Genomic DNA, 15,542 nt, shown 5'->3' on the forward strand with positions numbered 1-15,542 from the left:
TCCAATATGGAAGTGTCAATTAAGGGGAAAACCTCCTTGAACAGTCTGGTTGGGATTGGGTCTAAAATACAAGTTGATGGTTTAGAAGAGACTATTGCTGTTCTTAGCTCAGAGAGATCAACTGGGCAGAAGCCGTCTAAATACAAATCAGGTTCTAAAGATACTTCTAAAGCTCCTCTACTTGATGATACATCAGTGATAATAGTGGGAAGGATTCCATCAATCTTCTCTCTGATAGAAACAATTTTTTTATAAAGAATCTCATGAAATCATCACTGCTGAGAGTTAAAAGAATACATGGCTCAACAGAGCTCAGACTCTTTGTCAGCCTGGCAACAGTGCTGAAAAGAAACCTTGGATTATTCTTATTCTCTTCTATCAATAATGAATAATAAGCAGTTCTAGCTTTACGAATACGTTTGCTTTCTTATACGTTATTAAACTATCTTTCCAGACTAATTGAGACTCTTCTAAATTAGAGGAACGCCACTGTCTCTCCAGCTTTCTTGCAGTCTGCTTTAAAGCAGCTGTGAATTATACCAAAGAGCCAACCTCTTCTGACTGATTACCTTCCTTTTCAGAGGGGCAACATTGTCCAGTGTTGTACGCATTGAAGCTATAGTGCTGTCAACAAGAGAGTCAAGTTCTACTGGAGTAAAATTTAGGTAGCCCTCCTCTGTCATATCAGCACATGGCAGTGAAGAAAAGGATGATGAAATCAACTCTTTAAATCTGGTTACATCATTCTCTGACAGACACCTTCTATATGTAAGATTCTTCTCAGAAGTCGTATAGTCAAGTAATGTAAATTCAAAAGTTATTAAAAAATGGTCAGACAAGACAGGGTTATGAAGGAACACTGTTAACTGTTCACTCTCAATGCCATAAGTCAGCACAAGGTCAAGGGTATGATTAAGGCAGTGAGTAGGTCTGTGAACACTTTGAGAAAATCCAATAGAGTCTAATATAGAATTAAAGTTAACATTTAAGCTGTCATTTTCAACATCTACATGAATATTAAAGTCACCCACTACAATGACTTTATCTGTACTCAGCACTAACTGGGATAAAAACTCTGAGAATTCAGCCAGAAACTCAGAATGAGGGTCAGGTGGACGATACACAACAACAAACACTTTTTTGTGATTTCCACTTTGGGTGGGAAAAACTGAGAATCATAGATTCAAAAGAGCTAAAACTAGTCTTGGGTCTAGGACTGATTAGTAACCCTGATCTGAAGATAGCTGCCACTCCTCCTCCTCTGCCTGTGGTTCGAGGAACGTGAACATTTAAATAGTCAGAGGGAGTTGATTCATTAATGCTAACATGATCCTCCTGCTGCAGCCAGGTTTCTGTAAAACAAAATATATCAATATGATGATCACAAATCAAATCATTCACTAACAGAGACTTTGAAAGGAGAGATCTAATATTCATCAAACCACATTTAATAGTTTGATGTTTTTGTTCAGTTAAAGTTTTTGTTTTAAATATTTTTTGCACAAGAGGATTTGCTCCTTTTGTGTTTTTTGATTAAGGGGGGGGCAGCATCAGGTGGGAAGCCGCAGAGAAGTGTGTAAGACTACAGCTCTGCATCCTGGTCTCAACCCTGGGTTGTCATGTTTTTGGATGACTAATAAATTCGTCCATATTTCTAGAAATGAGAGCCGCTCCTTCCAAAGTGGGATGGATGCCGTCTCTCCTCATCAGACCAGGTTTTCTCCAGAAAGATTGCCAATTATCTATGTAGCCCACGTTGTTTGCTGGACACCATCTAGACAACCAGCGATTGAATGAGGACATGCGGCTAAACATGTCATCACTGGTCAGATTTGGCAGGGGTCCAGAGAAAACTACGGTGTCCGACATTGTTTTGGCAAAATTACACACAACATTAATTTTAGTGCCCTCCGATTGGCGTAACCGGGTGTCATTACCGCCGACGTGAATAACTATTTTACCGTATTTACGTTTATCCTTAGCCAGCAGTTTTAAATAGGATTCTATGTCGCCCGCTCTGGACCCTGGAATACATTTGACTATGGTCGCTGGTGTCGCTAATGCCACATTTCTGACTATAGAGCTGCCAATTACCAGGGTCTTGTCCTCAGCGGGTGTGTGTCGCTGAGTGGGTAAAATCTGTTTGAAACGTGGACAGGTTGATGGTGAACCACGGGCTTGACTTTAGGACTATGACTCCTCTTCCTGGAAGTCAATTCTGTGCATGTATGTTCCATATTTTTTTGTGTCCAAGTTTTAAGATTGATGCCGTGCCATAGAATGAAAACACGTTTTCTAGATAACAACAAAGAAGACATATTGATTTCAACAACAGGATAGAAATATATATATATATATAAACCTTGTACATAAGGTTGTATATATCAGCCCTGGAACAGGGGTGGGTCCAGATTAAACAAAGTTTAATTGGTTGAGGTCAATTGTATTTGTCTTGTTTTCTCTAATGCAATTGAAATACAGTTGTGGGCTTGGAAAACTACTTTACATGTAACAATTAACAAAGACTTGGTATGAAAAGGAAAATATTTTCTTAAAAATATATTTACACAGCAGTTTTCATGTTCTCCCCGTGTATGCGTGGGTTCTCTCCAGGTACTCTGGCTTCCTCCCACCATCCAAAAAAAAAAAAACATGCATGTCAGGTTAATTGGTGACTCCAAATTGTCCGTAGGAGTGAGTGTGAGCGTGCATGGTTGTTTGTCTCGTTTGTCTCTATGTGGCCCTGTGATGGACTGGCAACCTGTCCAGGGTGTACCCTGCCTTTCGCCCAATGACTGCTGGGATAGGCTCCAGCCCACCCGCTACCCGATTAACGGACTGTCGGTATAGAAAATGGATGGATGGATATTTACACAGCTTTTTTTTGTCCAAATTAAGATCAATGAAACATTTGGAGACTCACTTAAGTACGATTACCAGCGTGGAACTTTATCCATGCATATTGAACATTTACACAGAATTTTACGAAGTATAGATTTTAATGAAAAAATCATTTTAAAGAGGAAAACTGATGAATATAATGAATATTTAATATATTATTATAATTTCTGTTGTCTGGCGTCACATAATACTCTATATGTGAATTAGATTCTTGTAGTTTTAATAGATCGTAGATTCATCCTCTTAGATATGAAAGTCTATGTAGAATTTACTAATATATGAAATATTTATTATTCATTAATTTTTCTGACTTTATTAGTTGAAAATCTTTTTTTGTAGCAATTATTTATTTCCCCTGCCTCAACAATCTCTTAGCATAAACTGTTGTTGTTAGTCTTAAGAGTTCATTGCTAGACAGAGTGTTCAATACAGTCTTGTAGACTGTTCAATATCCTCAAATGTTCAATATTCAAGTGTTGTCAAAGCCATGATTAGTTTGATTTGATTTAGTTGTAGTCACACATCAGCGAAATGTCCACAGGCTCTGTGAATACATGGAGGCTTTTTGTGGCCCCTCCAGCGATGAGACATTATGAGAGGAGGGCAGGAATGTGACAACTATTTATATAAGGTGGCTGAGATCAAATGGAGCCAACTTAGATTTGTGGGCCACCAGCAATGCTCAGCAAGGACCAGTCCACTGGTGACACTAGAGGGGAGGGGAGGATGTCAGAACTTCACACAGAGATTAAACAACAGATGAAAGACGACATGAATTTCCAACTGAGAGGAACACATGTAGCAGACAAAAGCAATCTGTCATGTCCCCTCCACCACCTCACCTCAAATAAGATTACATCAATCAATAACCTCTCTTATGAGTGATTGGATTTAGTCTGCCTCCAAAGTACAAGGTAGGAGGGGGGACTGCTCAATTTTTCCAATGATTAAAGCACAGCCAAACTGCTTTGATAACATCAGGGACCTTGCTGTGCCTGGGTGTATAAGGGCATTGCTGGGAGAAGATAAAGGCTTGTGGTAGCCACAGACTATGACATGAGGGGGTTGAGAACAACGCTTGCTACATAATGTAGATCAGGCAATGAATGTCCAAATAGGCCTTTGATACAACAAAACATTGATGATGTTTCTGTGCTTTCACCATTAGATTTCTTGATGGGTGTTTTTATGCCTGTCATTGTGGTTATCACAAAAGCCACTTAAAGCAGAAAATTCACATTAGGTTAAGAGGAGATGCTAAGTGGAGCGGAGCCATCACTGCTGCATATATTAGTGTTTTAAAGCATCACCCAAGGATTTAGCTATTTTTTGCTAAACCCCCCTACAGTTGTGGGCTTTAATGCCACTGTTGACCTCCATCTGAGTCCTGCATATGCACAGCTATACACTTGATTTCATTGTCATGCTTTAGAGGCTGACAAAAGACATCTCCAGTGGCTATACAAAAATTTCAGGAGCGAGGGTAGGGTAATGTTACAGGACCTTACCAAAATAAGTGTGCATATTATTATATTCAATAATATATGTGATGTACAAATATGCTTACAAAAAGATGAAAGTGAATATTAAAATGTTCTAATTCAACCATTGTACATTTTGCTCTGTCTATTTACATTTTTGAAGCTTCATCTTTGAGGCGGGAAAGACAGAGTTATGAATATTGCAAAGGAATATAAATATACATGTCATGTTATTGCACTGAGGGGATGAGGAGGTAGAGTATGATAGAGTGCTTGTGCTAGCGGGGTAGTTCTTTCGACATTTTCAATGGAAATTAGGTACTAATTTTGTGCCAATAAATACAAGTTGCTTTTTTGAAAAAAATGCAGGACAAAAATGAAAAAGTATCTATACCAACTAGACCAAGCCTCAGCTTAATTTTGTTCTATACTCAAGTCCTTCTCAACTAACAAGCCTACCTGGTGTTTGTTCCATTCCATTCAGTTTGATATGTGGCTAACTGTGGATAACTGGCTGCTTTCTTCTGAGATGCTGTAGCATTGACGTTGTGCTATGGTGGTAAGCTAATTCAGTTTTGCAATGGACACACTGTACAATATTTTCGCTTTTCTTTTATTTGAAATGGTCCCAAACTTAAGAAATTGCGTTTGTGACAAGCCTGATTTATGCACGTTGTTTGATGATAATAGTTGTCCATGTGAAACAGGGTTACCACTGAGTAGAACATATTTAACATGAATTAAATGACGCAATAAAGCAAATTATTTGCATCAAAGATTTTTGTAATCACGTTCTTGGAGTTACTCAAGGAATCTTTTCAGCACTAGCTGTTTATTTCCCATTAGTCATGATGAGGGGCACTTGAGCAGATGTCTGGACTATAAAAACATGTTTCATTATTTTATTTAATCAAGGAACTACAGCTTTAATTCCCTCCAATTTACAGCCTACACAGAGCAGTGGGAAAAATAATCATGATCGTACTCTCTTCATTAATTCAAACCCACAGATCGGCAACTTGACCAACAGAGCTAAGCAAATCAAACACAACAGAGCTAATCAGTTCTCTTACAAAAAGCAACAGTGAAGCTAACTCTGCATCTGTCTGTCATCCTGTTTTTTTTCTTCTGAGCTCTTCTTTTTTCTTCTGAGCTCTACCTTTCTTTGGTGCGAGAAGGGAGGAACCAGATGCAGACTTCAAAATCAAGGTTTATTTCCAATAACGCACAAGGTAGAACACAAGACGCGGCTGACTGAGCCGGGTTATCAAAAACTAAACTGACAAAGAGTCCAAACATAAACCGTGACAGCAGTAAAGTCCAATCTGAAGTTTATTCTTGTGCCATGTTTTGCTCGTACACTATCTCTTCTTCCTCACATCCTCCCATAGCATTTTCTTAGGTCTCTGAATCTGCTACAAAGTTAGATTTTTTTCTTTTGAACTGTATTTGTAGTGACAATGGTGTGTTTTTCCTTTCCAACTTTTGTGTGTTGTTATCGAGTTATTGGAGTGTGATTTTGTACCTTATTGCTAAATGTCGAATGTCCTCATGCCGACCAGGAAGCCAAAGTTATGAACTGCAGTAACTCAAGGTGCATAACAAAGGTCTGTGTAGCTCAAAACGAGTCAGAAGCACATAGTTTTATGGTTAAAAAAATTCTCCAGTGTTGCTTTAACCATATGAAGATACCGCCAAAAGTCCACCATTTTGGTCCTGAGTGGAATATATCAAGATGTAGTCTGCTGGATGGATTTCTTATCCTGGATGGACATATTTTCTCATCAGATGAGAATCCACTGAATTTTCCTTTCGTGCCACCAGCAAATCAAACTTTTCTCTAATCCTTTCAAATGTCAAATCTACTTATAAGGAAAAATTATATTTAGCCATTTTGAGTTCCAGACAAAGAATCTGACAGGGTAGAGGTGTTCAATAAATGAACTAACAAATATCTTCCAAAAACCTTTCCAAGTGAGGTGGATATAGAGCTGAACAAAGTGTAACAAACAAACAAAAAAGAAACACTTTAAGTCATAGATATAGAAATAAATGTTATGTTAAAGTGCTGATGTTTTGTGGGTCCTCAAATTACAAACTGCAATTCACTTTATCAAGGCTCAAATGTTAATGGACATGTACTTAGTTGATTCAAAATCTATTTTGTGGACTGGTGTGGGCAATTCCTTTGGAAAAAAAATTTTCAGTTAAGCAGGTAAGAGGTTGATTCCACATGTAGCAAATGCTTTTGCAACTGTTGCTCGAAACCTACAACATGTGATCAAATGTACTCTTAATTTAAATACAAGAGGACATCCTTAGGCTAAAACAAAAAAACGTTTAAAAAAAGTTATAATTAATTTGAGAGCTGTAATACCAGGAGTGATCGATTAATTTAAAAAAACAGTATGGGGAAGGTTTGGAATGCCCTATGATCTGAAGATGACATGGAGATGCATGACAAAGTTCACTGGACAGTGCTTCACAGTTTAGAAGGACAAAAAACCTGAAGAAAACAACACGATAGTTTTTTTAAATAAATACATATGATATTCTACAAAGGCCGGTCTTCTAATTTCAGCTTGATCAACCATGCATTTCCATTCCCCAGTCTGACCGCCCACCTGCCCACCCATTCTGAAGCCCTTACAGTATATGCATGTATTGTATTTTATACTGTATGTTTTATATTATGTCTTTACTTGAGAGTATGCTGTATGCTTACAGTAGACTCTGGTTTTGTTTGTCATTATTCACTGTTAATGGCATGAACTGTCTGAGTGTGCGATTTTGCTTAAATGTATCTCCTTAAAGACCATAAATACACACCAAAACCACTGTGTCTGCATCAGTAAGCAGTGCTTTAATGCAAAGACCATCCCCACGATACTTGACAGATATAGAGTAAAAAGGGAAGTATGTATGCAGGCATTATAGTCTTACTAAATAAAAAGAGCCCGCCTGTGATTTTCGAAGGCATTCAAGGATCTCCAGCAGAGAAACAGAAGACTTTGATCTTTACTTTTTGCCTTGGTGGGAGATTCATGTAAAATCAATTGGCAGTTTGTGCGCAACAATAGGAATGTGCTCATTAGTGCAGCATTCACACTTTGGCCATTTGTCTTCCATTCACTAGGTGGCTGGAGGGCACTTTAAATTCCCATCGTTTCCCAGGCAGATATGCCTCCTTAGCCTATCGCATTCCCAACATGTTTGTGTGTGTGTGATACAGAGAGAAAGAGAGAGATGCACTTGCTGTGGCATATTCGTGCTAATGTGCAGCAGCTGTTGGGTTATGCCCCTACAACTCATAAGATGCCCATTATCTATGCCAATTAAATTTTAACTCTGGTTTTACTAAATCTAACGTGCATATTTTGTAAATACAATGTATTATTACATGTATTTCACAGTTATTTTTTAGTTTTGTGCCAGAAGGCATCCATAATATAGTATATACTAGAGATTTGCTAATCTCACTGAAAACACAGACATCAGTGTGTTATTGGTTGTTTTCAAGGTAAATCTGGTTTTCTGGTTTATTAAATTGTGGGCCATCATTCTAGTGACATGTCAACAAGTTCATTGCTGAAATCTGGGATCTTGGCAAGAAACTTGGAAGAGTCATAACAGCAAACCGGTTTTCATTCCATGTCTTTTTGTTTTGTTCTATTACTGTAGAACCTCTGCATAGTTGAACTGCACAACTGTTCGTGTGTTAGCTATATCCTCATGTAGCTCCTCTGCAGTCATAAGCACTGCATACACAATTTTATTTACTTATTGCTGTTCAAATTTTCCTGCTCCAGAACATAAATTTGATTGATTATTGAATGTATTCATTATATTACATGTATTCATGTAGTGAGGGATGGTAAAGATATATAAATACATCTTTACCATAAATATAACAAATATATAACGTACTTTATTATAACCTTATATTAGGTGTCCATAATTATAATGTTTTATAGTTTTACAACCTTGGAACAGCTGCTTTGCAGCAACTGCCTACACAATCATTTTAAAGCACAGGCATACCCCTGATAATGACAAGAAATACTTGGCGGATTCGAACCAAAAAGTGACAACATGAATGCTGCTATAATTTGAGAGCAGTAACGCAATGCCAAAATAAACTGAAAATCTGTTATTATCATCATTGATCACCAACATAACAGGTAAGCTGCATTTTTAATATCTTAGACATGTTGCCTGCACACAAATGCTCTGATGAAAGTAGTCTATTTTGCTGATATGAGATCAATAGGACCAACAAATGTTTTTTAAAGGAGCAGTGTGTAATAATTATGGTGATTTGTTAACAGAAATGGAATATAATACATTTAATATGAAATATAATACATATAATACTAGTAACATAGTATGTTGTTAGTATATAATACTATATATATATATATATATATATATATATATATAAGAAGTTATATAATACTAACAACATACTATGTTACTATGTTGTTAGTGCTATGTAGTCACCCTATGAAACGAGTCGTTACGTTTTTATTACTTTAGATTTCGCCTTTTTATTTTCATATATCACGGTCCGCTCTACACAAAGGCTTACCCAGAAGGACACCACATATTGATTACAGTGGGCTAGAAGGGACAAAGGGTGGTACAAGCGTGATTCGCCACTACTTTGCAGACGAAGAAGTGACATTGTAGAAGAAGAGGAAGAAGGAGACGAGGAGGCGGACGGAATATATTTTGGAAGTTTTTAATTTTGTGAAGTTATCTGAATAGACATGGCGGACCACACATACTGTTCTGCAAAACAAACTTCTAAAGACCACGAGTCGTCATCAAAGAAACGAAAACATGACGAGTCCAAAAGGATTAGAGACAGAAGACGGGGTTAAATGTGAGTAAATATGGCCGTCGCCTTTCCCAAATGGAGGTCGCTGATGGGGGACAAAGGCTTTAAAAGTGAAGCCAAAGTTTCCTCTTTTCTGCTGGAAAGGTAATTCAGCTCAGTGTTACTAATGTAAATGATAAATGATAAATACAACAACATTTTCTCCTGGTTATCAGACTAAACACAAACAGCTTTTAGCCTTACGTAGCTAATATTAGCTTTTATTACCACGCAAGTCATTATGGGGTCCACAAAACACTAATATAATGCAAAACAATTAACAGTGACATTCATTGTAAGTTATCTTTTCACAGAATATCTAACCATATTTAACATCTATTTATAATTTATCTCTCTAAAAGTAACCTCAGAACTTGGGAAGGTGGTTTCACTCGATGGAGAAGACATCGAGACACGTTTGAGTGATGGATGTGTTGGGTAGTGTGTGTTGCACGCAGCGTCAGGCCACCATAGTTTCTCTGAAGCGTGGAGTGTTGCATTCAATGCGCAATTGGAAACTACAGAATCTAGCAAAAAACGTTCAAACGCACTCGGAAATTACAAAATCTGACAAACAGCAGCTCTTACACACTGCCCCTTTAAGTCTATTTTGCAGAGACATTCCTCCCTGACATTTGGTAAAATGGGCCACAAGAGAGATTTCCTTTGCAATGAAAAGTCACAAATTAGCAATAGTCAACGGAGTAACAAAAAATGGTGTGGAAAACAAAAGCTGCACATTGACGAGAAGAGAAAGATTTTGGTAAAACTGTCATTACTGTTAGTTTCACCATTTTTCAGAAGAGCAACCCACCAAGATCATTCAGATGCACAGTAAATGGAGTGCTCAGAGACATAAGACCTGAAAACATGCTTCTTGAAGCTTTTACAGAGAGATTAAATGAGAATCACTCTTAATGGAGCATATGGACAGGCCCTTGCTGGATTATTAATGGGCATGGGACACCACCTCAGTTAGGTGCCAGCAGGGCATAGGAGGAATACTGGTATGAGCTGTTATTATGGAGGATGAGCTAGTTCTATATTTGCATATTCAAGAAGCCTGTAAGATTATAATAAAGAAAAAAGTTTAAAAAAGCCAAGATATTTACACAAGATAATGCTCCATCACTGCTTACTGCTAACTAGCAAACACCTAAAAAATTTATTGATCTGCCCCTATTCCTCTCCTAACATAAATAATATTGAGAATATGTAGCTTCTTTTTCAAAAATGATAGTGAGGGAAGATGATACACCTGTTTGAGCAGCATGTGGAGGTTTATTAACATTTTGGAATGACAGCTCAGCTTGGGAACAGTGCAGTTAGGCTAAATGTTTTGAATGTGGGCTATGGTTTTTGTCACTGTGCCCAGAAGAGGGGCACAGTATATCTGAAAGTTTCCATTTTCTGCTAGATCTTACCTGTTATTTTACCTGTGAAATAAAGACAGATAATGTCTTATTTAGAGGCTGCATCGTCTTTGCCCTGTTCATTCCATTACATGGATCGCGAGTTATCTAAATAGCTTCCGAAGGATGCCGACTTTCACCAAACTGTTCTCAGTGAGTAGATAAACGTATTTCATGCCAGAAATAAGGTCTAGGTTTAAAAAACGAACTTCCCCTTTAAGTGATGGACTTTATCTATATGAGTTTGATATCACCATGGACATAGAATAACTTACAATAAGTAGGTTTAAAAATACCAGAGTTCCCCTTTAAAGAGGACATGCAACAAATAACCTTTTGATGAAAGAATCAGTTTCACCTTAATATTTAATTTCATATTTTGACTTGCTTGCCCATGTGAGCAGTTACAGGTTGATCGTTCAACCTTTTGGAGGTTCTGAGATGTGATTAACAGCAATTAATGGTAACAATTATCATAAAGATTAGTGGCATTTGGAATTATCTGTCTACCATCAAAATTTAAAGGTACTATTCTCAATCAAAAAACTTATTGGTATAAATGGTTGTGTTCAATGACGTGTATTTGTGTATGTGTGTGTTCCCAGGGTTGTTTGACCTGAATTGCTTCACCTGAGTAAGCAAAGTCAGTCCAGCCTTAGGAGACCTAACAAGCATTTATCTGACACTAACAAGGCCTGTATTTATCTAGGCACTCACAAAAACTCCTGGAAAGTAGTTGGCTGTGTAAGGTCAAGGGAAGGAATGATTAGAGTGGGTCTGAAAGACATCAACAAAGTCTCATTGCTGAGAACTAGCTGCCTTGTCATCATCCATCATCTCCTGAGCTGGTCTCATTATTAAAGGAAAACCGCAGCGTTATTTATGTGAGACATAACATGTGTCCTTCCTGTCTGTGCTTCAGGTGTGATGACTGCCATCTCTGCTATCACTTTGGGTGTCTGGACCCCCCACTGAAGAAATCTCCCAAGCAGACAGGATATGGCTGGATCTGCCAGGAGTGTGACACATCATCATCCAAGGTGAGCATGTACACAGTCTGCAAGTGCATGAAATTAATATACACGTTTGTGCTTCCTTGGTGTTTGTTGTAGGTCTATGACCTTATTTAGTCAAACTTGTAATTGTCAAAAGAATAGATGGAAATATTGCAGAGACAGTTGTTGCGTCTCTATCAATGTTTTTTATGCAAATGTTAAAATTGGAAACACTTGGAAGTTTACAAAACATCCTCAATTTCTCTAAAAAGCTTGAAAAGTAGAAAGATAACCCATCATAATAGCCTGTGGTTCAAAGGGGTTCACCCAGTATTCCCAGAGCTTCTTGTGTTTCTACATGAAAATCTGTTAGTGCTTGCAAGCTAGACAAGCTAGCGTCCATTTTCTGAGCAGCGGATTTGCTTTTCCCTATGTTCCAGCGAAAGGGGGAAATAAAGGGGAAAATTCATGAACTGAAATAGTTGACGTTGAAGACAACTTCTTATTGCCTTTCACATTTTACTTGCGTGTTGTAATCTCTCATAATTTATAAAGTATGACTTTCAATGATCAACTGTGTTTACTTTTCATCTGTAAAGTATTTAGCTGCAACAGCATTGCTGTAGATGTTTTAGGAGTGTGTCTGTACTTGTTTTTCTATATTTCTAAGGTCCAAAAACAAGGAGCCCACTGTACTTGTGGTGTCCTATTTGTTTTAAGGAGACCAAATTGTGTCCTTTTTTAAATCAGTTTGTGTAATACTTATGTGAGTAGTCAGTGTCCTTCCTGGTAAGATTGCTCTTAGTTTAGAGAATCTAGGTGGAATTCTTTCAGAGCATAGCTAACAGCTACTCAGAGCAGTGCCACAGAGTAAATTCCTATAATTTAAAACAAATCAAACTTAAAACATTTCATAGTGGTTTGAGCGAATACTACTTTGTGGATTTTTATACTGCACCACTTCTCAGAATCACTACAATATTCTGGTGGGTGGTGAAGATGAAAATGAAAGTCAAGTTTGAACATAGGTGTGGTCCTACTCCTGGGGTCAAAGAACATTTGACCCAAACCACAATATACCCATATGGCTGTTTTTTTTTTTGGAGAATTCTTCAAAGCCCAGCACAAATAAGGTTCTGATCCAAGAACTTTTCATGGCTGGTGTGATCCCATTGCAAGACGGTTTCTTGAATTTATCAACACAAAGAATAAGAATTCCTCACTCCCTACTTATTTTTATTTAAAAGGAAAACACTAAAAAATAAATAACATTATTTTTCTTCTTTCTGTGTTTGTTTGTATGGAATTATATTGTAGTAAAGGTTAGCTCTCTGTCTTTTTCCCTGCTTCCTCCATCTGTGTGGAGATTGGGGACTTATGGATGCTGATGTACAGGAGGTGAATTATGAATTATAAAAGCCAGGTTTAAAATGCTTTGTCCCAGAAATGAAACATTTAATTAGAAGGAAAAACTAAAGGTAACAGTTCTCTTAAAATGTTAACTGGTCCCTGGAAAAAAAATTGTTCTGACTCTTGTCAGTGTCTTAATAATGTTTAGTGCCCCTAGTGGCATGTCAGGGTTTTGCACCTGAAAAGGTCTGACTTGAGTAGAGCCCTAACACGCATAACACACGCAGATTGTGCTTCACCACAGAGTGGTTGTTGTTTAGGCCTTGGAGTAGATCCATCAGTAAGTATGGCTGCTGTTAGCTCACTAATTTGTTAAAAGTGCATTACAGTTAAAAGCACACTTTTATTTTAGTTGGTGAAATAGTGCCTACAGTGCTAATGCTAACAGGTTCGTAGCTAGTAGCATAAGCGGATTCAATTCAGGCCACATTCATGTTACATGTTATGTGTGAAACATTATCACCATTTACTGTGTTTACAGAGCATTCTGTAAAAGATGCGTGTATGCCTCATGTAATATTGTGTTTTACTTACCTGGTTTATAACCTGAAAAGAAAGAAGAAAGTGTGACCAGAGTCATTGCATATATTTAATTTCAATTGTAACATTTTGTGTATTTTCATTGTGTTGCAGTTTTACAAAAAAGTCTCAGAGGATTTCAGTAAATCACTCTCAACCTGGAAGTCTTTCTTGTTGGCTATCTGTCTACAAATACAGCTCACATATTATCCAGGGCAGAATAAAAATCTATTAAATTCAAATTTATTAAAAAATATAGATCATATAATTTTGACATGACGTGGTATGTACTGTATATGGATAGGTCCAGCAATATTTGGAGAATGACGCTGCTTTTACTGTCATAGCTGTTTATCCAAAACATATATTTAAGTTGCAGTTATATAATTATGAATATGGCCTTAAAGTGCAGACTCAGCTTTGATGTAAAGCTGTTCACATTTATAAAGGAGACAGCGAATAACAGCACTCCAATATGTAAACGCTTTTTTTTTTCAGGCGCTCAAACTTAGAGAAATAAAATGAATAAAACTCATTTTTATAATACTTAATGATAATCAAATAATTTTCAGTGAATGATTGCCTGAAGCCTGGAACCTATGAACATAACCAAAGAATAAGTTTCCTCCTCTTTAGTGTTAAAGTAAGCCTTAGCTGCTGCCCTAACTTATTATTTGGTCATGGGTCCTTCTGCCTGTAGCGTTGTTATCAACATGTTGTCACTTCTTTACCTTAAATAAATCCAGGCTTTCTTTGTACAGTATGTTTTGTTTCATTGGTCATATGCTGTTGACAGGTACGGACATGCCATTACATTTCCAACACATTTTACAAATAATTGTATGTATTGTTGTATGTTTTGTACATTAAGCCATTCTGAGACTTTCTGGTACAAGTTGGTTGTGGTATCATATGTCCACGAAACCTTATGCACAAAAGCTTGTAGATATGAATATATTGTATTAGCACATATGACTGTTTGTATTTGCTCTCAAGACTTATTCATTTAAGGTGTATCCCACCTTAAGATGAGTAGCAACACTCCATATACTAACTGTGCCGTTATTCACTGTAAAAAACTACACCAAATTGCAGAGGCTGTGTTTGAAAAACTAAGTACACTCAATTATTGGGTAGCTTATAGAGCTGCCTTTAGCAATAATGACTTGAAGTAATCATATTCTGTGTGATGTCATTAGTCACAATTCCCTCATTGCTGTGAGGGGAATTTTGGTCCACTCTTTTAGACAAAGTTGCTACAGTTCACTGATGTTTGCAGGCCTTCGCTTATGCAAAATCTTCCTAAGGTCCCACCATAGCTTTTCAGTTAGCTGGCCATAGCTGCTTCTTGAAATCATTGATGTCTTTCCTACTTGGCATTGTATTTTAACATACTACAATGCTTCAGACCTGCAAACTGCCAAAACTACTGCTTTAATAGAGGTGCTCAAACATAGTTTTTCTCACACTGTTTCTGCATTTTGGCTTAGATTTTGTTAAACAGATAATGACAGAGTACATAAAATGTTATGTATTGTTGTTGATCTGAGATTTTACTTTCCTAATTCTAAGATCTCATAAAGACAGACGACTATTTTGTCCAGACGTGTAAAGCTGAGGTTACACAGGCTACCATAAAGAGCTGAAACTTATGCTGCTGTGAGCATTCGATAAAAGATAAATTGGGAGTATTAAGCCAATCTCTGTGGTTTTGTCCTCCCTAACTCATTCTGTCATTATAGTTGTTCTGTCCCCTCTAAGACCATTGTTTGTCATTCCTTCTGAGGTACTATGTCCCTATAAAGTTGGTGGCATGCTTCACCCCCCCCCCCCCCCCCCCCATTTGCTTACATTGAAGGTCTCTCTTCCCCAGATTTTCACAGGTGACAATAGAATAGTGTTTGCTGTCGTAAGATTAGAATAAATTTAAACTATTTTGTCCATT

At 37.3% G+C, this 15,542-nt stretch overlaps 1 protein-coding gene across 4 annotated transcripts in view; it reads left to right on the plus strand.

Moving 5' to 3' along the window:
- phf14 (PHD finger protein 14) overlaps positions 1-15,542 on the plus strand; it is a 147,752-nt gene that overhangs the window by 92,635 nt on the left and 39,575 nt on the right. For 3 of the 4 annotated variants that reach the window (XM_072370807.1, XM_072370805.1, XM_072370806.1), the window contains exon 17: positions 11,596-11,713. In XM_072370807.1, the coding sequence (XP_072226908.1) occupies positions 11,596-11,713 (118 nt within the window). Of the gene's footprint in view, positions 1-11,595; positions 11,714-15,542 lie in introns of those variants that run through there. The other variant, XM_072370809.1, reaches the window with a different exon arrangement.

This window comes from Leuresthes tenuis, unplaced genomic scaffold (assembly GCF_036924035.1).
Source record: "Leuresthes tenuis unplaced genomic scaffold, fLeuTen1.0.hap1 SCAF_18, whole genome shotgun sequence".
Classification (NCBI taxonomy): domain Eukaryota; kingdom Metazoa; phylum Chordata; class Actinopteri; order Atheriniformes; family Atherinopsidae; genus Leuresthes; species Leuresthes tenuis.